The 27,525-nt window shown below is 35.0% G+C and overlaps 3 protein-coding genes across 5 annotated transcripts; 1 reads left to right on the forward strand and 2 right to left on the reverse strand.

Annotated features, from left to right (window-relative positions):
• The first annotated feature begins 888 nt into the window (after window positions 1-888).
• On the forward strand, window positions 889-13,109 carry LOC110612984 (helicase-like transcription factor CHR28). 3 transcript variants are annotated; one of them, XM_021753871.2, is made up of 13 exons: window positions 889-1,137; window positions 1,509-1,697; window positions 2,219-2,334; window positions 2,419-2,639; window positions 2,830-3,431; window positions 4,557-4,628; window positions 4,707-4,784; window positions 4,892-5,798; window positions 6,843-6,973; window positions 8,962-9,183; window positions 11,567-12,094; window positions 12,334-12,543; window positions 12,681-13,109. In XM_021753871.2, the coding sequence occupies exons 4-13, from the start codon at window positions 2,510-2,512 to the stop codon at window positions 12,801-12,803; spliced, it is 3,003 nt and encodes a 1,000-aa protein (XP_021609563.1). In that variant the 5' UTR covers window positions 889-1,137; window positions 1,509-1,697; window positions 2,219-2,334; window positions 2,419-2,509; the 3' UTR covers window positions 12,804-13,109. The 3 variants fall into 3 exon arrangements, with proteins under 3 accessions (XP_021609563.1, XP_021609561.1, XP_021609562.1); XM_021753869.2 differs by lacking the exon at window positions 1,509-1,697; XM_021753870.2 differs by lacking the exon at window positions 1,509-1,697 and having other exon boundaries at window positions 2,223-2,334.
• A 1,363-nt stretch (window positions 13,110-14,472) lies between these two features.
• On the reverse strand, window positions 14,473-16,154 carry LOC110612985 (protein ASPARTIC PROTEASE IN GUARD CELL 2). The gene has a single exon (XM_021753872.2). The coding sequence runs from the start codon at window positions 15,997-15,999 to the stop codon at window positions 14,590-14,592; it is 1,410 nt and encodes a 469-aa protein (XP_021609564.1). The 5' UTR covers window positions 16,000-16,154; the 3' UTR covers window positions 14,473-14,589.
• Window positions 16,155-19,649: 3,495 nt separating this feature from the next.
• On the reverse strand, window positions 19,650-27,461 carry LOC110613748 (probable protein arginine N-methyltransferase 6). The gene is made up of 13 exons (XM_021755037.2): window positions 27,071-27,461; window positions 26,313-26,378; window positions 25,895-25,963; window positions 25,279-25,314; window positions 25,114-25,179; window positions 23,633-23,701; window positions 23,469-23,546; window positions 23,132-23,210; window positions 22,915-23,009; window positions 21,383-21,467; window positions 20,632-20,813; window positions 20,187-20,305; window positions 19,650-20,101 (listed from the first exon to the last, which is right to left on the reverse strand). The coding sequence occupies exons 1-13, from the start codon at window positions 27,314-27,316 to the stop codon at window positions 20,059-20,061; spliced, it is 1,233 nt and encodes a 410-aa protein (XP_021610729.1). The 5' UTR covers window positions 27,317-27,461; the 3' UTR covers window positions 19,650-20,058.
• Between the last annotated feature and the right edge of the window lie 64 nt (window positions 27,462-27,525).

Here is a 27,525-nt window from a genome sequence, read left to right on the forward strand (position 1 = left end):
AATTGGATCCGATCACAATGAAATAAAACAATCTATCCTATGATTCCCCAAAGTTTCATAGAATGTCAAAATTCTGGGCTTATTTTTATTATGCTAATAGACCTTTTGTTTGTGCTATAATGGACGCACAAATTCACATAAAATTATTTTCTTTCAGTTGTTGAATCACTTATTTATTATAAAGTATTTAATAAAACTTTACAAGAAGAAGAAAGCCCTACTTTATTATTGCATTTTTCATATATATAATATTGACTAATCTTTGATCCGTAGTAAATTAGTCTTATTCCCAGTACTAGGGGGTATAATAGTGGTTAAGGTGTAGACAACTTTTCAGGTAATATTTAATAAAATGTTATAAGTAATAGTTTTTTCTTTTAACCAAGTATTTTTACACTACTTTTAAAAATAATTATTAATGGAGCCATAATATTGGTCTCTAATGAAAAAACAAAACGGTTAGGACGCAATAATGAGAAATTTATTGAAGATTTGAGAAATTTGTTGAAGAATCACATGGTTAATTCATAAAAATCATAAATTTGATTTGATGATTATTCAACATGATAATTACTACAAGTTATATTTTCATTGGTTTAATTACGATGATGAAGTTTACATTACATTTCATAAAATAAAAGAAGCATCTAATTGGTCTATTATTGAAAATAGTCCCACATATTATCAACTATTTATCTAAGTTTGCAATTTTATAATATAATTCAAATTTAATCTCAATTTTATAATTTTGTTTCATAAACTATAAAATATTCCACCCATGATATTACATAAACTTAAAAATAAAAAATGAATCCAATAATAAAAGCTTAAATATAAATATTTAAAGTTAAAAAATGCAGTTACCTTAAATAAAAAAAAAAAAAAAAAAAAGGGGATTTAAAACTAGAGACTGATGTAATTCATACAAGGCGCCGTAGGAGAAGCGAGAACATCTCTTTCCTTACGCGAAACGCTACCGTCTGTTCCTGCCCCACTCTTCTTTCTGTCGTCCGTTAACTCGTCAGTCAATTTCTTCCGATTCTTTCTCTCCCCCGCGAGCTCACTGTTTCTTTGGTCAATGCGAACCCTAACCTAATACTCTTCCACTGAACTACACTGCCCACCGATCCTTTGCCGGTAGGGTTTTTTCCTCTCTCTCAATTTCAGCCCTTTTCCCCATTTCTTCTTTCTGCATTTGTCTTATTTTGTTTGTTTTTACTCAGTTTCTCTCTTTTACCTTTTAATGCTGATTTTCCCCCTTATTGGTAGTTGCTTCTTTGGATTAGGATTGGAGTCATGGATTTGTTTGGTCCCCATTCTTTTCCCCTTTAACTCTGCAATTTTGATTTCTTTCTTTATTTATTTATTTATCAAGTTGTTTGCTTTGTTTTGCACCCTTGCGTGCTTTATTTTCCCCCTCTTTGTTGGTTTGGTGGGTTTTTAGTTTAGGATCCAATTTCTCATACAGATTGATTTTTTTTTCCTCCATACTGTTGACATTAGTGCAGTTTGCGTGATGGAGTTTATATTGGTTATTCGTCTTTGCTAATCGAGAAACATATTGAAAGAGAATCCATTTCAATGCCAGTGTCACAGAAACGTTGCTTGTAATTGAGGAATGTTGAACTTCAGTAATTATCAGGAAAATTAGTTGTTGTTCACTACTATTATCAATGACAGTGATGATTATGACTGAAGTAAGTTTAGTATTTTCATTTTCGAAAACAATGATGATTTATGACTGAAGTAAGTTAGCAAATTTATGTTTTCAAAATTTTCTGCTTCACTTCATGTTTGTGTGTGGGGCGGCGAAATAACAAGCATTGTTGCTACTTTTCCCTCTAGTCGTTACGTGCTACTCTTGATTAGGATTGGAGTGATGGGTTTGTTTGGTTGCCAACTTTTGGGTTAAAAGAAATAGTGTATGTATGGATCTCCAGAATTAAAGTAGTAATGGTAAGATTTTGGTTCAATTTGGGAACTCTAAACACATTCTTCACTAGGAATCCAGATAAAAAAATCCTTATCCTTAGTGTCATTACTCATTAGTATTTGTTGAAATAAAGATTGTTTTCCAATTAAGAAACTATGCTATAAAATCTTTAAAGTCTGGCTTTCTTTGCCTTAATTGTTTGGTTTCTTCTATTCTTAAACGAGATATTGTCCTATAGAAAAATTTTGTAATTTTAACTGCTGCTGATATGTCTCCTTTTTGAAGGAAGTGGGAGTTCACTTCAATTAGATGCCAGACAATGTGGATTATCTTCGTTGTTTTATTGATGCAAATTGGAGATATTGCTCCTTCTTAAGGAATTGAATTTGTGGCTAAATTTGGTAAGTTAAGATATTTTGTCTCTGATGGCTTTATTTTCTTGCTTCTTTGATTGTTTATGAGATTTAGATGTTCTGTCTGTGCAGGATGACTTCCTTTTGAAGAATCGGTTTACTAAGTTGCTGAAGGAAGGGGAATTATTTTGTTTGAAGCAAGGGGGCCTATTATTCAACTCTGATGGCTGCAGTAGATCCTATAAATATCAGTTCTGATAGTGATGATTTGTTTGAAGATGACGACTTTGATACATCACCTATAAGAAGATCTACTGAGTCTAGGGTTCTTCCATCTTGGGCTACTACAGCAGGCATGGACCATAGGAGTTTTTTTTATACCTCCCGTTATTTTTTTTTCTTATTTTTCCAATATTTAGCTCCAACCTCAGATTTCATTTTATTCTTAGTAGGTCATGTTGTTGGTAGGACCTTTCCAGGTTGAGAATTGAAGGTTGAATGTATTGCTGTTTCCTGATCATATGGCACCAATTGAATTTGCAGGCTATGATGGTCAAAGTCAAGCTTCTCACAGAAGAGAACATCGTTCTAATGGGAGCTCATCAAGTTTGAGTGATCATTCATTTGTGAAACCTTCTCGGCAATCTACACAAGCAGATGATTCTTTGTATTTATTGGGGAATGGGAATTTGGGTCAGCCTCGGACTGTTAATTCTCGAATTTCAAATGTTTCTGGTACAGATTATGAGAAACTTTCTTCTCAACAAGCTCTGAAGAGGACCCTTCCTGCGTCTCTTCATCGATCTCCAACCAGTAGTAAACCAACCAACAGTAAATCAACCAACTTAATTGACAGTGGTAGTAGCAGTCAGACTCGTGATTTCTATGGAAGCACGTACCATTTGCCAGGACCAAGTTTAACCAGTAGTAAGGGATATATGAGGGACCATTATGGAAGGGGCAATTATGAGGACATTGTGATGTACGAAAAAAATGGAAGTAGGATGCTACCTCCATCCTTGACGCATGGAAAGTCCATTTCGTCTGCCCAGTTTGGTACGAATGACCCTCCTTATCGTCCCATGGTTGGTGAAGAAAGTGTTGCTGGGAATGATGAGAGACTGATTTATCAAGCTGCACTTGAGGTATTTCTGGGAATTAATCATTTGTATGTTGTTGAGCTGGTTTAAATAGTGTGAATGGTTACTGTCCTGGGTTTGAATTAAATTTCAAATTTTCACAATAATTATATGGGGCTGTAGTCAAGTGAAACCAAATTAATTGAGAGCCATGGTGTTCAAGATTGGTTTTTATGGATTTAAATTTAGCTCAAGCGAATTCATAGTGTCTTAACAAGTTGCCTGATAAATCCTCAATTTGACGAAATCATGCCTTTGGAAAGCCAATTCCCTTTTCAATTTCTGTAAAGAAAAGCTTCTAATTTTGTAAGCACTTTCTTTTTTCCTACAATTCAACAGTTTTTTTTTCTTTAGTATTCTTATGTGCTGCCTTTATTCTATTCTCAAACTTTCATGTGAGCTTGAGGCTTGTTCATGAATTTAAGGATTAAATAAACATAGGGAATGTTTGCATGAGTTAATAACAATAAACTTCATTTTCTCAACATTTGGACATTAATATTTCATGCATATTTGTTGTGTATTCTCAAATGAGTGCTTGTTTCATTTACAGTGAAGCCAACCTACGTAAGATGTAATTTTTGTAATAATGTTGAGCTGAGCAGAAAAGTACATTGAAATGTGCATTCTGGTGATTGAACTTAAATTTGTTTGCAAAGTTGATTGATGAATGAAATTGAATAAGCATTTTGACAATGCCAAATTTGAGGTTAATTCAATAAGCCTTTTTTTTTGGTGGTAGGAGATGTGCTTGTGGTGGTTCATTTTGATGTCCAAACTCATCTTTGGTAAAGATGACTCTTCGTAAAGTTGCTAAGATAGACATCATTCTTTTTGTTTTATATTTGCTAAAAGAGAGGGAGAAAAGGAGCAAATATCCTCGATTCACTCTTATCTTCACGTTTTGAGTCCTTTTATAAAGTTTTAGGGGATATGATTCACCATGATTTCTGAACTTTCTGCTGCTGTTGCACCATGCCATTTTTGTTTTAATTTTATTGCATTCTGATGAATGAGATTCCTATCTGAACAGCTGAATTACATGGCTTCTTATTTTACATCTTAATTTTTTTTGGTGGAGTTAATATATGAAGAACTCAATTCAAATTTCTTGAATCTGGACTTTTCCAGGATCTCAATCAGCCAAAAACCGAAGCTAGTCTACCTGATGGTCTGTTGTCTGTGCCTCTTCTAAGACATCAGGTCTCTCATTTATCTACTATTTGATGATGCTTCTTTTCTTAAGTACTATGTTTTATTAAAACCAATTTTCTTTTACAGAAAATTGCATTGGCCTGGATGCTTCAGAAGGAAACAAGAAGTTTGCATTGTCTTGGTGGAATTCTAGCTGATGATCAGGTTACTGATATAGACATGTAGTTGATGCTTCATTGCCTTTATTGTTTTTTTTTTTTTTTTTTAATTTAATGTTTTCTGTTTATTCTAATAATAATTTCATATTCCAGGGTCTTGGTAAAACTGTCTCAATGATTGCCCTCATACAAATGCAGAAGTCTTTGGAGTCGAAATCAAAGTCAGAAGATCAGTCTAATCACAAAGCTGAAGCATTGAATTTAGATGATGATGATGATAGTGGCCGTCCTGGTTTGGATGAAGTCAAGCAGACTGGGGAATCTGATGATGTCAAATCAATTCCAGAAGTTAGTACTTCTTCTCGACCATTTAAGAGAAAGAGACCAGCTGCTGGTACACTGGTTGTGTGTCCAGCGAGTATTCTTCGGCAGTGGGCAAGGGAATTGGTTGATAAAGTTGCAGATGAAGCTAAGCTTACGTTCCTTGTTTATCATGGAGGTAGTCGGACAAAGGATCCTGTTGAACTGTCTAAGTATGATGTCATTCTGACAACATATTCTATTGTGACTAATGAAGTTCCAAAGCAACCTGTAGTTGATGAGGATGAGGTTGATGACAAGGATGGGGAGAAGTATGGATTGTCTTCTGAATTTTCAATTAATAATAATAAGAAGAAGATGCCTAATGTTACTAAGAAAAGAAAGAAGGGTAGGAAGGGACTAGATAGTTCCTCCATTGACTATGATTGTGGCCCTCTAGCTAGGGTTGTTTGGACCAGGGTGATTCTAGATGAAGCCCAATCAATTAAAAATCATCGAACTCAAGTAGCTAGAGCCTGCTGCAGTCTTCGTGCCAAAAGAAGGTGGTGCTTATCTGGAACACCCATTCAAAATGCAATTGACGATCTGTATAGCTATTTCAGGTTTCTCAGATATGATCCTTATGCTGCTTACAAATCTTTTTACACCACAATAAAGGTTCCAATATCTAGAAATTCACTCAATGGTTACAAGAAACTACAAGCAATTCTTAGGGCAATAATGCTGCGGCGTACAAAAGGTGATGGCTGTCTATCCTTGTTTCAGTAGTTTGTTGGGTTTCAAATTTTTCTACATGTGTTAAATGTTGAGCATGCCTACAAGTCATTTTATCTGTTTTGCGAATTCCAAATAGGTTCTTTGTTTTAATTTCCTTCCTCAAGTCTTGTTGCACTTTCTATTGCTTATTCTGCATAGTTGGTGCTCCCAATGGTAAGCATATTGGCTTAGGAAAAAAGAAGTTTAATATCTTGAAATGGAAGCAAAAACCTCAATTTCTCTCGCGTATTTTTACGAATTCAAATGTTATGTTTACATATTTCTCCTGCATCCAAGAATTATGATGTCACATTTTAGCTTACAAATTGTTTATGTATTTTGACCTTTAATCATCAAGGTTTTTAGACATAGATAGTTTCTTTTTCCCAGAGATAAATTTAGACATAGATAGGTGGAACACTTGTTTTTTGGTTACAATTTGATGTTTATTGTAGATTTTCCTGAATATCTTGTTGTGTCCATTTTTCTTTTAATATTTTTACTTTAATATTGTTGGGGTTTGCATTTTTTTTAATCCATTACCAATGTTGTGAAAGGCGACGGGAGGCACCGGGTGAGGTGCCTCCCACTAAGGCTGGTGCCTCAGATGGCGAGGTGCCAAGTGCTATGCAGGTGAGGCGTCGCCTGGCGCCAGTGCCTCCATTTTTCTTCAACGACATAAAGAAGAAAAAAAAAATTTCCTGGATTTCTTGTTGTGTCTATTTTTCTTTTAATATTTTTACTTAATATTGTTGGGGTTTGCACTTTTCTTTATAGGTTTACGTGATACAAAATAAGTTTGGGTATTTGTACAAATTAATATATGAACTTTCCCATCTTTAGTTGATTCTCTATAAACATGTACTGATGATTTATGAATTTGACTATGGCCTTATACATGGAATTCTAGTACTGGACACAAATGTTTTATTGCTTTAGCTGAGTTATTTAATAGAATTGTTTTGAATGTTTAAATTGTCTCTTGTTTTCTTTTTGGTATTAATCATCATTAGTTTTTGTGATTTAGGAACATTAATTGATGGGGAGCCCATAGTTAAGTTACCACCAAAATCAATATGCTTGACAAAGGTAGATTTCTCAGTAGAGGAGCGGGCTTTCTATACCCGGCTTGAAGCAGATTCACGTTCTAAATTCAAGGTGCTTTCAATTAATTGTGTATTTTGCACGTGGAGAATTTGAATGGTCAGCATGATATTTGTCCAATTAGTTGGGTGGTTTGACCAAGTACATGTTCAAAGCTGTACTTCAAACAACAAAGCATAGTTTTCAGTCTTGCAATCAGCTAAAAGAATTCCTTCTCATCTGAAAGTGTTGATGAAAGAATATTTTCCATAACTAAGCTATTTTCCTAAAAACAAAATAAGCCTACATCAAAGAATATTTTTGTGATACTTAGGGCTTGTTTACTTGTAGAAAATAATTTTTTAGTTTCATATTCCATTTTCTTTAAAATTATAGTTTTCATTCTCCTTAGAGAATAAGGGAAAGTATGGAAAGCACATTGAGTTGTCAATAATAGAAAACAGTTTTCTAATTAAAAAATTCATGTCTTCATAATTAAAATAAATTATTTTAAGAATATATTTAAAAACTTATTTACTTTGTTTTTTATATGTATTATTCATTTTTCTTTATAGTAATATGATTTTTTTTATCATTGTAAATATATATTTTTGTAAATACAGTTGAACTTAGTTATGAAAAAAAACTTTTTTTTTCATTTGGGAAAAAAATTTGTTATAAAGAAAAACAATGTAAAAGCAACTTAAGGGCCTATTCACATTCAGAAAACTGGAGTAGTTTTCTGGAAAAGTGTTATAAGAAAATTGGAAAATAGAGTTTTTATGTGCTAGTTATTGATAATTGGAAAACTAGTGTTATAACTTTCCAAAATTTAGTTAAGATTTAGAATGTAGTTTTAAGTTGTTTTCCACTATTTTCCTTTGTAATAAATTGTTTTGTTTTTGAACTATTTTCCTAATGGAAAACAATGGCCCTTTTATAATAAAAATTACATTATAAAATTTCATAATTAAAATCTAGTAATTATTTAAAAAATATTTATTTATAATTATAGAATTAATTATGTTATTATTTTAAATGAAAAAAGTAAAATTCAAGTTATTTAAACTTAAAAATAATTTTATGGGTAAACTATAATTTTGTCCCTGTAGTTTAGGGAAACATATACATTAGACTTTGTATTTTTAAAATTCAACTGTTTAGTCTGTGTAATGTTAAAAAACCTACAAATTAGTCCATATTTAACCATATTTTTCATGGGATGTACTAATTTTTTGTCTGTATTTAAATTACAGAGATTAAATTATTGCTATGTATTTAAACTATAGGGACTAACTTATTGGAATATATAAAATTATGGAGACTAAATCATGGATGAAATAAAGGAATCCTGCAGTATAGGGACTAATTAGTTAGTTTTTTTAAAATTACAAGGACTAAGTGGTTGGATTCTAAACATATAAGGACTAATGTGTAGGTTTCACCAAATTATGGGGACTAAATTGTAGTTTGTCCCTAAGTTTAAATAATAAGAGTAAAATAACTTTAAAACTTTAAAGTTTTTAAGTTTTTAAATATTTCTTTTAAATGATATTTTTTTAATTATGAAATTTTTATGAATATTATTTATTTTTTGAATTGCAAAATGATTTTTTATTATTGTAGGTGAACACATTTCCATGTCTTTCCTTATTTTTTGTCGAAAATCAAAACTAGTGTTTTCTTAGAAAATGGAAAATGGAAAACAGACAAATGTTTTCCATAAGCATTCACACCCTAAAGTTTTCAAAATTTAGTTAAATTTTTGGAAAATAACACCACCAGTTTCCAGTTCTCCAAATGGAGAACTAGCATATATGAACACAAAACTCTGATTTCTTAGGGAACTTTTGTAGAAAACTATTTTGGTTTTTTCACAATTGAACAGGCTTTTAAACGACTGAAGAAGTATTTTAGTACTAGAGTGACATGCATTGCTCTATGATTCTGATATTCATTCTTTGACTGTTGAAACACTTTCATCCTTCCAGTTCTAGTGAGAATTCTTGTTCCCTATGCTAACTTGCCATGGATCTTTAAAGTTGTAGATTTTTATCCTGCAGGCTTATGCTGCCGCTGGCACAGTGAATCAAAACTATGCAAACATTCTTCTGATGCTTTTGCGGCTTCGTCAGGCTTGTGACCACCCTCTTCTTGTCAAGGGTTTTAATTCCGACTTGTTTGGAAAAGTTTCTACAGAAATGGCAAAAAGACTCCCCAGTGATATGGTGATCGATCTATTGAAATGCTTGGCTACTTCCTCAGCAATCTGCAATGCATGCAATGTGAGTGAGTGCTTTAAACTTTTAGTTGAATAACACTTTGCTTTTACCATAAGAGAACTGGTCTTGACTGTGATTACTGCTCCTATGGTGCAACCTTTCACCTGGTGAATTTCCTATACTATGTTTCATAGGCAGTTGTTGGACTATAATATAGTTGCTGGAGCCCGATTTCATGCACGAAGCATCCTAAAGGAGAGCATTTGATCGTTTCGAAACCAACGTAGAAAACCAAAAAACCAAATCGCTTATAAATGCAAACCAAACCAAATCAACTTTCAGAAGGTAACTGTTCAGTTCGTTTCAGTTTGAAAAGAACCAAAGTTAACTAAAAATCAATAACCATTCTTACTTTGTATTCTTTCTCAGAATAATCTCAACTAAAGCCTCAACATCAAAAGACGCTATAATCTCAACCAAAGTAATTAAAACTCAAAACTCGAAAGCCTCAAGCATCTTCACTACATTCTATATGCAAGAATTCAAATATGTTACCAGCTTCAATCAGTCATCAAACCCCAAAAACCAAATACCCAAATTTGTTCACTAAAAAATCAAACACAAATCTCAAATCTGTATCACCCAAAAAATCGGCTTCATCTCTTCCAACTGGGTTTTGACTATTGTTCATCTTGAATTTGTTCTATCGTCATCTCCCACATCAGATTTGCATCTGGGTTATCTTGGTACCATCATCTGAGTCTTGGTGCCTATATTATGATAAATTGATTGTTGCACATCTAGATATGGTCTTCATCTCCCACAGTGGCTTTGTTCTTCGAGCCTCGTCATTGACTGAGTAAAGAAATTGATTGTTGAAGATGGGAGAAGAAGAATAATAGGGACGTTGATAAGAAGAAGAAGAAGAAGATAGAAGAAGAAAGTGAAAATGATAAGGGAAGGGTGCAAAATTAGGGCTGGCTGCTCTGCTGGGAAAGTGTTATGGTTGAAGGGTTGCGGTGAAGCATGTATATATATGGTTTATGGAAAATGGCGTAGTGTTATGTTCAGTCAGTTTGGTTTTTGAGTAAAAAACTGAACCAAACTGAAAATCAAAATTACTTAAATTCCTAACTGAACTGCACCAATTATATTCACAGCTCTATAGCATCCTATTCTTGTGGGTTCTCAGGAGGATATTAAATGCTTACGCTATCTGTGGAAACTGTAATGCCAATCAGTGGAGTCTGTAGTACTTTTTGTTCACCTAGTAAAACACCTCAACCTCAAAATCTTTTTGATTGCTAATTTTTAGAATCAAAAGCTTTATTTTATGAATCCAGAAGAGAATCAATTGTAAGATTCGACAAAAATTCTAAGAATTAATTTAAAATAATGTGTTCTAAAAATAAGTAAAAAATATATCATAATAACATATTTTGATAAATACAGAATTATCATTTTTCTAATTAAAAATGTTCTTTATAATAGAATAATATGTATTTATTATGTTACATAGTTTTGTTTTATAAATTATGAACTCCGGAATTGTAGGTAATAGTTGTTATTATATATATACTGGAACTCTTTTTTAAATTTGATCAAATAAAAAAATGATAGAAAAGATATGTTAGTGTATTATTAATATAAATTGTCATAATTTGACAATTATAATTAGTTAAGTAAATTAACTAAAAGAAAAAGAGAAAATAAAAAGAAGAGGGAGAGCGAAAAGAATGGGTGGTGGAAGAAAATAGCTATAGTTAGTTTAAGTTTTGAAAATATAAGATTTGACGAACCCTTTATAAATAATTGATTGAATTGGGTGAATACTTGGTTGATTCATATTGATTCATCTGATTTACTATATATTCTTTCAATTTAGTCACGGTTATGGTACATTTGCAATTTATCCCATGGATTTGAATCGCTAGAATGTGGAATCAATTCAAAAATCATTAGATTTTCAGGTACATTTAAGATTCACTTCATAGATTCGACTCGATTTGTTAGGAAATAGATTCATATATGTTCTCTCTTTGCATATGAGAAGTGAATATGAGAAGTGAATTGCTATACTGCATAAACATGAACATGAGACAGGGTCGGAAGATGAAATTTTAATAGTCTGTGGCCAGCTGACACAGAAGATCTTTTAAAATGGGGAACTTGCCAATAGAAATAACAGTAATGGCATTATTATAAAATGTTTTATTCCAAGCCGTTGTTGTTTCCTTGATTGAACACATGAATATGAAACAGTTAAGGTTCTTTTCCAGATTTATGCTACTCACTGATTACTTCGTGTCCTTGTCTCTCTTTTTTGTCTATTTAGTTATTTGGAGTGTGTGTATGCACATGAAATTTAACAATATGTATCAATCAAAAAGAATGCAATGCATCTGGTTACTGTATCTAACTTTTCAAGTACTTATTGCTATTTCAGGATCCTCCTGAGGACCCTGTCGTTGCCATGTGTGGCCATGTTTTCTGCTATCAATGTGTGTCAGACTACTTGACAGGGGATGAAAATACGTGTCCTGCTCCTCGCTGTAAAGAACAACTTGGTTCTGATGTTGTTTTCTCTGAAGCTATTCTTAAAAGTTGCCTGTCTGATAATCATGATTATGGTGCTAAGCGTCCTGAATTTGATGAAAAATCAATGGTCCTACAGCATGAGTATTGCTCATCAAAAATTAGAGCTGTTCTTGAGATTCTTCAATCACATTGTCAGGTAAAGAGTCCAAGTCCGGAGCTAAATCGTTCCTCAAAATGCAATGGAACTTCAACAGCTTATTTAAGCTCATCAACTGAAGGACCAATTAAATCAATTGTTTTCTCACAATGGACTAGCATGTTGGACTTGGTTGAGATGTCATTGAACCAGTATTGTATACAGTACAGGAGGCTTGATGGCACAATGACTTTGACTGCTCGAGACAGGGCTGTTAAAGATTTCAGCAGTGATCCTGAGGTTTGGTTCTACTTTTTTGCATGGACGCCTTGGAATGTTTTGTTTACTTCTTTATGATGTAGTTAGTGATCAACAAGTCTATTAGAAGCTTGTAGGGTAACTTGTTAGATATTCTATATAATATGTAGGGGAATTCTACTATGTTGGTTACTGATACCTCAGATCAATTATAGTGTGCATGACCTACGGCCTTAATCTAGAATGCTTTTAACTTCTCAATCATTCAAAATTTCTTGCAGGTAACTGTAATGCTAATGTCACTAAAGGCAGGAAATCTTGGCTTGAATATGGTTGCCGCTTGCCATGTTATCCTTCTTGATCTCTGGTGGAATCCTACTACTGAAGATCAAGCTGTAGACCGAGCGCATAGAATTGGTCAGACTCGTCCTGTTACTGTTAGTCGACTCACTATTAAAGACACAGTGGAAGATAGAATATTGGCCCTCCAGGTATTATTCCATAATTTATATTGGCCATGAGCATTTCTTTTTCCTCTTTTTTTACAATGCTTTTTGGTTTGTGTGCCTTGCTTATGTCAAGATGCAACAAATCTTGATTGGTCTTTGCTCTTTACCTTGATTTGCAGGAGGAGAAGAGAAAAATGGTTGCATCTGCATTTGGTGAAGATCCAAGTGGCGGCTCAGCTAGTCGTTTGACAGTTGAAGATCTCAAGTATCTATTTATGGGACGCGGTGCTCCAGGAGTTTAGTGTTCTGATAGTGATACATATTTATATAGGAGAAGTTTTCAGGAGTTGACATGAATTTGAGCAGTTAAGGGGACGTTAGGGAATCAGTGGCTGCGATTGTAGGGCCTGCCTAGGTTGTGGCTTGGTTTGGCTGGTAATTGTTTTTTTTTTGTTTTAAGGCCCATAAAGGCATTTTTGTTTTCTGCAATTGCATAGGAAAGCAAGTCACATCCACCTGTATATATTATTAATTGTCCTCTAGTATATATCAAAGGAAAGCTTGTAGTTGATCTGTTGTGAGCAAGTAATATGCGTTGCAAAATTCCATGAATTTTGATGTCCGGATTTGAAAGTCATGAAAGAGAATGAAAGCTCTATGGAGATTAGTAGCTGCAGTTATGGAGTTGTGTTTCTAACCGCAGAAAAGCTTCTCAAGGTTTAACAGTTGACGAAGAGCGCTTGGCCAAAACAGGCTTGAAGGTTGCCATCCAGGCTCAGTAAAGGTAGATTTTTCGCTTCATACTCGTTAATTATTTTGTACACAAATCACAGAATTGTCACATTTTGGTGAAAGGGGATGAGAGGACCCCATTTGATCAGATGATGAGATGATTAAGAATAGGTGTTTTATTTTGCTTGTGTTAATGGTCCCATTGGAAAGAAGCTGCCTTAACCCCTTCTGCGGTGCACTAATATCTAAGCTTAGCTTTTCCAATAACTGCGTTTCTCAACTTTTAATGAAAACGTGACGCTACCCCGCCAAAAGCAGTTAAATGTGCTGAACAAACCATATCCCCTTGTACCTTTGTTTTCTTTTGGGTTGAGGGTCCTTTGTTTTTGTTTTTCCTTAAAAAAATAATAATAATGTGGCGTCATTGTGGGTAATCACTCATCAATTCATATGCAGGGATTGGTATTTGGGGGTAAGCAATACTGTTATGAGATGGGGAAGGTGACAAACTGTACAGTACAGGTGGGGTGTGGGAGTAAAGCTACATAGGAGGAGGGGAAGCAAACAAGCATGTGCAACTTTTCAAACGGTGTATTTTTTGTCGACATTACGAGTCTCTACCCGTGAAATGGGAAAAAGAAAATAAATAGTGACAGAAGTGTAATTTAGAGTGCAAACCAAAAGAAAAAAGAAGAAAAAGAGTTGGGCAGGTGAAGTCCATGCAACCAACCATTCACTCTATAAACCTTTGAGAGATTCAATAATTGGTATGTTTTGTTAGAAACTTTTTAGTTGTTAACAATTCAGATACATTGTTATATAAAGATATAATTACTTGCAAGAGTAGACTTGGATTTTAATTAGAGCAGGTAACAGTACTGACCATTGACCAGGCAGGCAGGCAGACTAAGAGAAGAAATATGATTATGAAAAAAAGCAAATTCATGCTCTCAATCAAATCCATCAAAAGCTAACACTTCTGTAAAAGTGTTTGCTCGAATGCATTACAACAGAGGCTTTCACATGTTCATCTGAGTGGTGGCTCCATCATTCATTTTAACACTGTGCTCTTGTGAGACAGGAATCTCTCTAATTCTGCAGATGGGAAATAAAGTTGTTTGGCCTAATAACCATATGTAGTATCCTTCTCACGGGGAAGGTGTCTCTTGTGATTGCTCCTCTTTTGCAATCATATTTCTGCTTTTTTTAAAAAAAAAAAAATAAATGAAATACAATTAGTAGCCCACATAATCTCAATACATCCATTCTTATTTAATGATACTATTTGTATATTTTTGTACCTAACAGCAACTAGCAAAATTCCATCAATTCCCTTTACATAATTACTTGATCTACTTAGCAAACATTAGGGCCGAACCCCACAAACCCATTTGCCCCATCAAAAGAAATCTGAATTCCCTCTTGCTGAATGTTCCCTATAATGGATAGTCCTGAAGGTGACGCTGCAAATGCAAAACAAAATGTCCCCACATCATCCACTGGTATCAGAAAGTTCCTCGCTGGAAGTGTCAGAATTGGCCCCCCCGAAAAGTAGAACGACACCGTCGGCACCCTCACTGACACGAACCCGTACAGGTTGTAACAAGTATCAAATATCGATACCCCTGATGCCCGCGGAAGGTTTCCTGTTTCTGCGATAAAAGCATCTCGAAACGCCGCATAAGCCGCCGTCGGAAGCCTTGTCACGGCAGTCCCAGTGTCCATTACAACGCCTCCGTTTCCCATTTCATTCAGCTGGAAAACATCTTCTGATATGCCTACCTTCACTCCTCCGACTCCAAGACCGGAAAGCCCAATGTAGTAGAAGCTTGGAGCCCGTGGGTTACGGATCAAAGGTATCCAAGCAGCACCCACGGGCATTGCTCCTCGCCCGAATTCCAATGATCCCGTTGAATCGGTTCCCCGACTCACTAAACAGTAGCTGAATGCACCACCCGTTTGACCACCCAATTGACCCACGAGCGATAGGGATCCACCTCCAAGGCCTATCAAGCCGGCTGCTCCAACAAACATGCCCCGGTTGCTGTGCCCGCACCCGATGGCTACGTTTCGGACCACAGTCCGCCCGAAAGTAAGCGTTTCAAGGGCAAGAGTCCCCTTGGTGTACGACCCATCACCATACATCACCTCGTACCGACACCGACCCGCATGGCAACCCGAGTTCTCAACTCTGTCACAAACCGCAGAGCTACAAGAAACCCCTATAAAGGACGCAGAGTTAGCCGGGTCAAATACTGGGTCGGTTTGGTGGTAACACTGAGTGCATGGTTGACACTGGACCCAAACTATATCGCTACCCGAATCAATAACCACGTACTGATCTTTTGGCGGGCTCCCAACGCCTATTCTAACAAAATATTCCCCGCTACCTTGATTCATGCCGGAAACAACCTCCGCCCCAAAGTCCCCCTCCGTATAAGTGGCGGTGCCGGAACCTGAAAGGCGAGTGATAAGGCTAGCCACCCTCTTCATGTCTCGGTGTATGCGTGCATGAAAAAGGTTGGAGTTGTTGGAAGTTATCCTGTCTCTGTGCAGTAGTTGAAGCTTCCCTTTTCCGTCAGTATGTGTGCCATTGTGATTCCTGAACAAGGGTTGTCGATGTTGGGATGTGTTGAGAGGCTTAGTTACAGTTTGGGCGATTGCTTCTTTGACGTTCAAGTATTGGAAGTCAGGGTATGAGATGGTTTTGGGTGCGGTGCTACGAAGGAGTAGCAGCAGAAGTAGCAGTGGTTGAAGGGATAGCATGGTTTGTTTAGTTGTATGTTTGATGGTGGGTTGAGAGGGTGGAGGGGGAGAGGGATTTATTTGCGTTGGGTTTCGGGATGCGTAGAGGAAAAAGTGAGAGTGTGTGGGGTTTGGAATAATTGGAGAGATGGGGTTTATGTGTTCTTCTGTAGTTTCATGGTTTGGATTGACTGAGATAGCTTTGGATTTTTAATGTTATTTATTTATCTCTTGTTCAACTTTGGCTTTCTTTTCTCCTTTTAACAGAAAAAAAAAAATTTTAATCTGTATGTCTATTTTCTTTTCTTTAATCTGTCCCCATTTTAATAACTTTTTGAAGTTAGTGGTATATTAGAGGTGTCTCCTAAGAAAAAATTGACCTCTAATTCAAGTGTTGATGATCAGAGTCAAATAGATAATTTTTCTCTTAAATTTCACTCTTTTGCTTTATAGTTTATACATAACTGAGGATATATATTGTTTCATATCAGAATTGGGGTTGATCCACTTCATTGCTGCACGAGTGTATTAGAATAGTTGCAGAATTTATAATCATGTCTTGTCTTGATTATATATATATATATTTTGGTCGAGTTATCCATTTGAAATGATTAACATGAAGAAAGAAATTGTATTACTCATAGTGAAGGGTTAGATAGACAATCAATGAAGTCAGCTGCAGCACTCACTCACTTTCTCCCTCCCTGGTTGAGAATTAATTTATTTATAGCATAAAAAGCCTTTTCCAAATGAAAAGCAAAAGCTAAAAGAATGATTAAAATAACCCATTTAACGATTTAGAAAAAGTAATATCCATCTAATTCTTTTACTTTGTAATCTTTCTTAATTTCCATGGTCTTGAGGTTACGTGTGTGCTTATGCATGTGCTCTTGATTATTATTATTATTATGGGGGATTTTATAATTTCACCAACCAACCCTACCTAATATCATATTATGCCGTTATTAAAAACCCTATATACATCTAGAAAAGAAATTAACTCTTCAAGAAAGAATCATGAAGTTGGGTTTGAAATAACCATGGAAAGTTGTGGGGAGGATTTTATTAAGTGAAGTGAGTGAAAGTTGTGGGGAGGACGCAGACCAAACACTATCATACAAGTGGCCCATTGATGTGAAATGTCTATTCATGAAAGAGAGCCATTAATTGTACTGAAACAAGTGGATAGGTGAAGGTGTACTAATAATAATGAGTTGAGCAAGAAGATGTGTAGTAAAAGGACATGGTCACCGAGAAGACATCATTTGAACTAAGTTGGTGTTGTATATTTGACCATGCACTTATAATAATTGCACAACATGGCATGGGACTCTCTCTTCTTTCCTTTCCTTTGCTTTTCTCTTTTGGGATGCCTCAATCACGGACACTCATGGCTCAAGCTCCTCAAAAGTTCTTCAAACTTTTTTTTCCTTAAAAAATAAAAGAAATGATCAGAATTTAACCACCGAGTTAATGGCACCATCACTAAGCTCTACTTACAAATTATTTTCATTATCTTCACATTGGGCTACCTACTTCAGTCTTAGGAAAAAATATTTCTCATAACACATATGCATTGAGTGCTTAATAATCTTTTTATTAGGTGAATGGGTTATAAAGCTATGTTTCTTTTGTTGCTAAGTGATTATTGTTGTTAATAAAAGATTAATACAAACATCAGCTTTAAAAGTAAGAGTGGGAGTGGGAGATTAGTCTAAAAGAAAAGATTGCTTGTAATCTGCTATTTTAGTTGTATAATGGCGGCTGAGCTCATTGTTTTTGGCAGAATTCTACTACAGCTAACTAAGATTTGTATCAAGATATAGTAGGGGCAGGCAGGTAGCCACTACATCTTTAAATTCTATTTACACATACCATCCACATGTAATGAATTAATTGGTTCTTAGTTACTGAAATTTCAATCCATTACTTTGATATGTAAATTTATGAAGGAGAAGAAAAAAAAAGGGAAATCTTTTGAGGCATGCCTCCACTTACTTTTGGTTGTTTGTCCCAAAGTATGCTTTTGAAGATAATGAAATAGTGTGAAAATGAGACGGAACAATAAAAATGAGGGATATTCAATCGTTTTAATACGACAAGACCAACCAAAAATTATAACATAGAAAATTAGGAAACGACATTAGGTGGGTATGTCACATCTTAACACAATACATTACAAAATTGTTTAAGGCAGTAGAAAAAGTTATGCACTTGATAATAATTGAGCAATTATTAGCACCTAAAAGTTGCCTTCATTTTTAATTTATATATATATAGTCATGTTCTCTATCTCTTCCCATGCACTATGTATATGCATGAGTACATATGCATATATCCCTGTCAAATTATTGGTACCCGAACTCTAATCTTTATTCTTCTTTTTGAAAAAGAAAAGAAAAAAAAAACGATTAAGAGATCAAAGCCTACCCTAAGGTTGAAAAAAGAAAAAATTCCCAAGGAAATTGGTATCCAAAAGTATCAGTCTCCATCTGAATACATGAGAAATAATCCAAAGAAAAATAGTCTCTCATTCATGTGTATAATACTGTAATGTAATATTGGAAGATACTATCAATAATAATATATTTTTAGTAATTAAAATGCAAGTGATTATTCAATATATATATATATATATATATATATATATATATATATATTATCCCTTCTTCTTCTTAATTATTATTATTATTATTATTATTTTAATTATGTGGATGATTAATCGTTACATATATGCATGGACGTGAAGGAAGATGACAGGTTTTGAGTGGAGATAAAAACCTATATATCGTTTTCATTGATACATAAACGAGAGAAGAAAGCAATAAAAACCTCATGATTGTCTATGCAATGCAGCTGCAACTGTATGCATAATAATTCATAATCAGTTTGAAGATTTACACATGGAGATTGGAGACCCTCTCTGAATCTTTATCATCCAAAGATTTCTTAATTTTCCTTCTCAGGTTTTCTATATTTAATGTTTAAAATTGTTCCTAAACCACAGGTTTAAATCCGAACCTCACCGGGTGGAGTTGGATATATATATATATATATATTCAAAGAATTTCGAATGCAGAAACGGTACTCTCAATTAGCAAGAAATTAATTTATGGAGGAAGCAACTGCTGATGATGGTTATCGACACACAAGTAGTGGAGCTATAGTTGCACTGATTGATTAGATTAGAAGGAAGGAGATAAGTTTGAATGGGGATATAATTATTGATTTGTAAAAGGTTTCTAGAAGAGAATTAAAAGTAGAAAATAACATTCACAAATTAAATCTACAATGGTCCCATCCCCATGCATATGGCAAGCTTAAGACTCTTGTACATGTTGTTTTTAACACCACAATTAGTTAGCTAAACATTTTTTTATCTGCACGTAAATAAATTTATATTTATTTATAATTCATGAAAATTTAAAGCAGTAATGGGAAATGAAACCATTGTATTAAGTTAATATATAATATCGAGATTAATTATCTTCATTTATAATGATTTTTTTACTTTTAAAGCACCATGTAGTTTTATCTTCTTCTACTTACAACTATCACCTGTACTTAAAAACAACAACTCCACACAGACATGTCCAACCATACATGCTCATATTAATTAATAAAAATAATATTACTAAATAAATCATAACCAAAGAAAAAAAAAGACAATCAGTGAGAACTGGATGCAGTTCATACGATTAAAATCCTATTACTGCAAACTCATGCCACCGTTCATTACATAATGGTCAGAAATCTGTTGGACTTGATTGATCGACACATTTCTAAATTCGTGCTCATAAATATAACAATCAACACAAAGCAGTGACATCTGTTTCGTAGCTTATATAGGGTTATAATCAATTTTCCTCGGTAGGTTCACCTATTTCAACTTTTTAACAGTTCCATTTTTTAAGGTAACAATTAGTCAGAGCCATGAATCATGCATGATCAGCTTCAGCTTCATCAGATGGGTGGATGTTTGCTCTAGAGTTACAGGGATGATGACCACACATTCAGCAATCTAAAAATGGTAAGGCTTGCAAAATTATCATTCCTTGGGATTAACTGTTGAATGACTCATCACCTCATTACCGACTCTTTTACAAAGGACCGGCCGCCAGAACTGTAAAAGCAAATATCAGAGCAGTCAGTAGAGGGATAGCTTATGGAACAGAAGATGAATCTATTAGCTTGAATCTATCACTCACGTGTACTCAAGGTGAATATTCATGAATCTACGGTTTTCCTTGCTTTGTGATAGTGTTACTGAACCTTCAATGAGTTGATCTTGCTCCACCTCTACTGGATCATAAAAGTATATAACTGTCTGCAAATCATAAATCAGTTGAGAAGAATGAAATACTAGTGTATCATGCAATGCTTCATTTGATCACTGGAAAATTCTAGTGACTAGCAAATTCCTTTCAGGTGAATTGCAGTGGCAAATAAAGAATTTTTGCCAGATTCTGTGTTAACTTACATGCCTTAGTCTTGTGAGAATGCACAGACGTTTTTATCAATTCATGACCATGTAAAACATACATGGAATGGGTTGTACAAGCCAATAATATAAATTTATTCATTTATAAGAGATGTTGCTACCACAGAACCAAGAGGTATATAAACATTACATTACTCAACACTTTACTGTACCTGCTGCCAGTGCGTTGGTGGGTCCTCAGGTGCAGTGGACAGCACAAGTGCATCATTTGGATTTGTCCTTTTTTTGTTCTGGCCTCCATCTAGTGCAAGATTGTTTGCAAGGGTATTTATAGGAGATGTTGTGGGACCACTGAATTCAACGTCAAACCAAAATGCAAACCCATGCAATGGAGCTGGAATATAGTGAAACATCAAGATCACATACATGATAAACATCAGTGACAGGGACAAAAATGGTTAAAATCTGTTCAGACAAGAGAGCGAGAGATAATCTAAAACAAAAAGGCAAATATTAATGTAAATCAACAGAGACAAGATGATGTGGCAATTTTTTTTAAGTGAATGATTATAGCACTGCATTAGTTAGAGTCTATAATATCGAGTACAAGACATTAAAGTATCCCATTTTTTCCTTGGTGAGGCTTGCTATTTGAAAAAAGATATTAGGGATAAACCCTACAGGAAATAGAATTTAAGGTTGAGAACAGAGAATAGAGATTTGAGCTGCCTTCTAAAGTACAACAGAGCAGTGTTTATATAAAGAAACTGCTTCTAACTACTTCAACAATCTTAACTACCTTTTCCTGCCAATTACAACTGCTCTATTCCTCTCTCCTTTTTAATACATGACAAAAGATTTTGGCTTACATATGAAGGCTAAATATAATGTCTCACCTCAATTTCATAATAGATTCTTTAGGTGGAGAATGACAGTAATTTGACAGTAGAAAAGAGAAGTTACCTCTCATCATCGACTTGAACTTATATCTTGTTGTAACAGATTCTAACTCATGAACTTGAATTGTATAGCAGTCCACATGCTTAACCTGTAGTCAGTAACCATATTTAAAGTTTTAACTACTCATGTTTGCAAGGGATTCATGATACAACCTTCAGAAATGCCAAGGTTATAAAACTCATTCAGAAAAACCAAACAAGTGGGGATACTCATAACAGTTTGTATCATGGCAACATCCACAATTACTACAAGTATATTGGAAGCAGTTAAACATAATAGAATGAGATGGATTAAAAGAATCTTTTACTAAGACCAAAGAACTACTACACATATCAAGGTTGCTGACCATAGATATTAAGGCACAGTGAGCCACAAAAGTATCTTGGAGTCTAGAATCTAGATGCAATGCGCATGTGCACAACTAGGCAGGGTCAGGTGCATTCAAATTTCAACATGTTAACATTATATAAGCCAACTGATCAAAAGTTAAAGAGTCTTTAAAGTATCAATTTTAAAGTTAAGAATCCGAGAATGAAGGAAAGAGACAGAAAGCAAACATAGAATTGACCAAAAACATCAATATTCTTCATCACTTGCGGTTTAGATGTTTTTTAAGGGCACTATAGGAAAGGACCAAAACTGGGTAGGAGGAGAGAGTTCTGAGACGCATGGATGTTGAATATTGAAATATTGGCAGCGGACAATTCCAGGAGTGATGGTTTGGTAAGATTCTGGTGGCTTTCCAGCACATCGACAATGGATTCTAGAAAATCAGGATGTTTTGAGAATGCTGATGGTGGCCGTCGCACAGCTTGGTGGAACCACTTGTAAGGTGCACCTTCCTGTTGAGGCCCACATTGCAGACAAACTAGGGCTAGTGTCCTATGCCCTTGTGCCTCCAACATGGAGTAACATGAGTACAGGATATATTGAGAAAGCCAATATGAAGTTTATAGCTTTAATATATTAACTGTATTTCCTTAATCAGAGTTTATAGGTTATGTGAAAATATTATAGGATTGTTTTTGTGGGACAGATGGAGTATATTGAGAAAGCCAATATGAAGTTTATAGGTTATGTGAAAATATTATAGGATTATTTTTGTGGGACAGATGGAGTATTTCAGAGTTGCCCCAAAGTGGAACAACACTTGGGAGTTGGATATGAAGATATACTCCAAAGAAATCACTGGAACCCAAGTGAAATAAATTTCCATACAAGAACAGATGTATTTCTCCTCTTAAATCTGCTTATTAAAGCTTTAGGTTCAAAAATAGTACATCATGAAATTCCTGTAAAATTTATATATTTTATTTCTTTGTAGGCCCCTGTCTTTTCCCCTACCACACATGTGCATTCATGCAGGGAAAACACATGAGACGGGCATGTTTAGTTGGAATGCATCATGAAGAAAAGAAGGAAGCTTTATATGCAAAAACTTCACAACTAGAAGCCATATGTAACACCATGAAAGAACAGTGCATGTAAATGCTTAGCAACTAGTGCTCCATATAGTTAAAAATGAGGAGACTCACCACATGCGGCCATGTCAAAACATTCTCACCCGATATTGTCTCCACAGATGGCTCTTCAAATGCACACTGTTTAGCCAATGGCATCATGGCAGACACTGCAACCAAGAACATTGAGAGCAAACTCTCTCCTAGGTAACATTTCGAATTCACATCTATACATGTATAAGCAGAATCTAGTTTCATGATTTTTGAGAATTTCATGTATGTTGATACTCACTATCAATTCCATAAACATTGCGCCAAAATTCAATGCTTTCACTGTATCTGTCAGGATGTGTGACAGGTGCCATGTACAACTGCAGGCAATAATTGTGGAAAACCAGAATTGTTAACTGCAAGAGCAGTACTGGATTCAACATGTTAACAATGGCATTCCTTCCACGTGGATTTTGGCAACAATTCAATTTGTTAACAAATTGATATTGATTGAAAACTTGGTTTGACTGTCTACACAATATGAATCAAAAGTAGAACAAAAAATGCATTTCTGCATTACTGTTCCAGAGATCAACACTAACCATAAGATAACTGATCAAGTATGAGAGAAAATTTACCGTGGCATTAGATGGAAGAATGATACCTCCACGTTTTAGCCAGCGATCCCTGGCAGTAATAACACTTCCCAGCATGCTCTAGAATTTAAAAATAAGAAATCCTCATTACAGAGAAATGTCAAATATTGATAGATATAATAAGTAGCAGCAATTTTGTTAATCACCTCATACAAAAGCATGTAGCCCATCCACTCTGAAATTATAACATCAACTTCCTCATCTATTTCAACATCCTGTGGAAATCGTTACCGGAGTTATTCAATTGGTTTATTGAAGTGAAAAAATTAATGCAAGAAAAAGGAATGCATTTAGTTGGTGCTTCAATTATCTCTCCCCCAATATTTATATAGAGGTTTCCTTATCCAATCTTTGCTATTCCTGGAAACAAGAGTAGAAATGAGCATAATACTATGGCTCAAACCCAAGACCTCTATCCAAAACCCACCTCCACTAAACCTCTAAACTAGGTGCAAGGAAAATTACCCTATTCGATTTTGAAGTAATAGCTGATATGTTTTTTTGCAATTAACAAAAGCATCTGCAGTTGCACAAAACAATCCCATGAAAACGGCTTCCATTTTTTGAACACATCTTTAAAAAAAAACTTGAAAAAAAAATTAGAATATGCAAAAATATGCTTTCAAATTACAATAACTTTAGAAGAAAGAAGGAAATGTTCTCTAAATTTCTCAACCATCTAATGCATCACATGCATCAACCATCTAACATGATAGTACAGCTTAACAAGTTTGTCAAACATGGAGAGAACACAAAACATCAACTCTAAGAGTCTAAGGTAATTCTGGTATAAGGTGTAGAGCTTCAAAACAGTAATTGTACATGGTATCGGCAGTAGTCTGCCCATTCTCTTTGTTGTTTGTAGAAATAGCACTCTAGCTATCACATTGTGCCTACTGAATTATACTAAGCATTCCAATGGCCACATTCTTCACATTTACCGTCCTTAATAACTGAAAAATGTGAAAATGCAACTTGTGCAAAAGAATGATATATTCCCAAAATGGCACTTGCGCATTTGAACAATCACAAACTTCAAAGTCGTAAGCTGATCGAGAGAATTATGGTTAATTTTATTCTATCACAAACTTCAAGTGTGATCCTCCCATGCAAGGTTATGCGCTATAAAATAGTAAATATATGGCTCCTCTATCCTGAGGCTATCAATGTTTGTTTGTTTTTTCTATTTCCAAATATTTGCAGCTTGTCATGACTGAGAGCCAGGACATATGCAGTGAAACTGAAGACCAAAATGGAATTCCGCCATTTCTTAATAGACACTGAACAACATGACCACCTACGCACAAAGAGCAGGTGGATGATAGTCTGTGAAAATACGATCTTCAAGTGCTGAAAGAAAGGTATATATTGTGCACATTCCAATTCATTAATCTTAATCTTTGCTTTCAGGTGAGCAAGTAGTCCCACTTATTTTCTTAACCTCACCTAGAAAAAATGCTTAGAACTCTCATATCTCAATAATAATAAAAACTCATTTAAACATGAAAAAGAAAAAAAAAACTTATATGATCATGAAATTAATTTAAGATCACAAAACTCAGAAAATGATAGTCAGGCAGTCCTTTTTCAGAGCATAGTCATCAAATTACCCAGTACAGAAGCATACCTCAACCCGTCCATGTAATACAATGATCTTCTCAGATAAATTATTTGCCTTCACAACTTCATTTGCCTGCTTAAACAAATAGCAAGATCAATTCAAGCCCAAACCTTCACCCAGATTTTATTTAAAAGTCTTATGAAAATTAATTAGAACTTCAACAGTATTTACCTGCACTGCAATATCACTTGCATCCACCGCATATACCTAGCCAAACAATATCATTTCAAGCATGATCCACAAATATATTTTAAAGCATGGTCCACAATAACAGTCGAAATAATGGAAGCATAGAAACAGATACATCCATAGACATCTATGAAAAGTTCTCCTTCAAAAAATAACTCAGAAAAAGAAAAGGCAAGTGTCAAACTTTCACGTGCAAAAAAAAGAATCAACTGTTCATTCTCTCCCCTTTATTTTTCTTTGTTCTTTTTTTTTCCTTGGCATGTGAAGAAACTTGCAAAAGTCAAAGGGCCATTGGAAGGCTTACTAATTGGTCCTTGGGCTGCACAATATAGGTAGTCGACTCCCAACATAGGACAATTTCAAGAGAAAAGAAAATGTTGGAAACAATTCAATTGATTCCAAGACTTCACAGCATGAAAATCATGTATTCATTTTTAGAACAGGTTATTGCAGTTCACACTTCACAGTTCACACTAATAATTTAGTCCCAAAGTTGAAGGAAACAGCAGCAGCATATGTAATACTCAAGGAACTGCCCACAAAAATTTTGAATATAATGTAGAGAACCTTATAAAATACGAGCTCCAAGATATCATACCCGTTTTGCACCAGCCTGAGCACAAAATATAGAAAGGATTCCTGTGCCACAGCCAACATCCACAACAACCTGAACATATGTTCATATTTGAGCATGAGAGATTCAATTTAGATAACAGATTTTTTGCCTAAATCATTGATCAAATTCAGCAGATCATTGATGTTCAACAAGGAAAAATAAAGAAAAAAAGAAAATTGAAGTTCCATGGTAGTGATTACACATAACAATACAACAAATACATTTCATCCAGTCATGGAATTTGTGACGTCATAAAACTTATTAAGCAGTTATATTTACACTCTTAAGGCCAGTGCCACACTATAGCATTTATGAGGATCCAAAAGTTGTTCAACAAAATACTTTTATCAGAAAAAAGAACACAGAGCATTCCCTGACTAAAATTTCAATAACACATTACTTTGCCCTCAATGTGACTTTGTAGTTGCATGATTGCAGTCCTGTAAGTCTCCGTTCGTACACGATCCTGTGTATATCAAAGTTAAATATTCCAAGTTAGTAAGCAGGATATTGCAGCAAACCAGAAGAAATCATGAATAAAGCAATTTCCCAATGGTCAAAAGCTAAAAGATTTCAATTAGTTAATCCACAGCAAATCACACAAAAAGCGATCAACCTTTCCTAACTGCTAAAAACATGCATTGCAAAATCCACAATTGAAAAGAGGCAAGAAGAGAAAAGCAAACCCAAATAATAGACACAAAAATCAAAAGTAGTAGACTTCAATATCCTTTGCTGTTTGTATTTACATCCCAGCTCTTACTTTAGATGCCACTGTAAAAACCTTGCTAGCAATCCTTCTATTGAATCAATAATCCTTCTATAAGTCTCAGATTTCCACAGCACGCACGTGAAATGACAAATGCATACCATTAACATTAGTAATCACCGAAAGCCATCTTTCCCTAGAAGCGGCAACACCACAATAACATCTGAGCAGCAAATTCATTCCTCCCCAAACCCAAAAAAAAAAAAAAAAAAAAAAAAAAACAGTGGAGGAAAGAAAGAAATGAAAAGAAGAAAAATTCCCGTAACCCAAAAATAAGAAAGAAACAATAACACCTATGCAAATGGAGCAAAAACACAAAGCTGAACAGCTAAACAAGCAGAAGAAGCTTGCAAATGCTTATATGTAGAGAGGGGTGGGAAAAGTTGTACCTTGATCATCTCTTCGTGTATACCAACGTGAGCATAGGAATGAAAGTACGCCATGTCGAAATCCGTGCAAGGAGAGACCTTCTGCTCACTTTCCCGCTGCTGCAGCTCCGCGGAAACCCTAAAACCATCTCTGGAGTCGCGAGATCGACCGCCACGTGTTCCTCTTCTGGCTCGCTCACGGTGACTAGCTCCAACTGGTTGAGGCTGGTTGTGGTAGCCATTACTGTAACCAGAAGTCGAATACATATTGTTTGCTTCAGGGGAAGTCCCTCCTCAACTCAGGAGCTACGGGGGGAAGAGAACCACCTCAGTCTCACTGTCACGTCTCAACGGTAGCGTTTTTGAACCCTCGACACGATTTGACAATGGCGTGGTTTAATCCGGACCCGAAAACCCGCCCTAGGCCTAACAGCTTTTCTGTGTTATCAAAATAAAATTTTTTTTGTGGAAAATCA

This window comes from Manihot esculenta, chromosome 4 (genome assembly GCF_001659605.2).
Source record: "Manihot esculenta cultivar AM560-2 chromosome 4, M.esculenta_v8, whole genome shotgun sequence".
Taxonomy (NCBI): Eukaryota; Viridiplantae; Streptophyta; class Magnoliopsida; order Malpighiales; family Euphorbiaceae; genus Manihot; species Manihot esculenta.

What these genes read in the sequence shown, in the direction of transcription:
- LOC110612984 (XM_021753871.2), top strand. Translation starts at nt 2,510, where the DNA reads ATGGCTGCAGTAGATCCTATAAATATCAGTTCTGATAGTGATGATTTG. An exon ending in TGCCTCTTCTAAGACATCAG is followed by an intron (nt 4,629 to 4,706) that starts GTCTCTCATTTA and finishes TTTCTTTTACAG; the next exon opens with AAAATTGCATTGGCCTGGAT. An exon ending in ATAGAATATTGGCCCTCCAG is followed by an intron (nt 12,544 to 12,680) that starts GTATTATTCCAT and finishes CTTGATTTGCAG; the next exon opens with GAGGAGAAGAGAAAAATGGT.
- LOC110613748 (XM_021755037.2), bottom strand. Translation starts at nt 27,316, where the DNA reads ATGTATTCGACTTCTGGTTACAGTAATGGCTACCACAACCAGCCTCAA. An exon ending in GCTACATGCTTTTGTATGAG is followed by an intron (nt 23,547 to 23,632) that starts GTGATTAACAAA and finishes TTTAAATTCTAG; the next exon opens with AGCATGCTGGGAAGTGTTAT. An exon ending in CAATGTTTATGGAATTGATA is followed by an intron (nt 23,010 to 23,131) that starts GTGAGTATCAAC and finishes TCTTGGTTGCAG; the next exon opens with TGTCTGCCATGATGCCATTG.
- LOC110612985 (XM_021753872.2), bottom strand. Translation starts at nt 15,999, where the DNA reads ATGCTATCCCTTCAACCACTGCTACTTCTGCTGCTACTCCTTCGTAGC.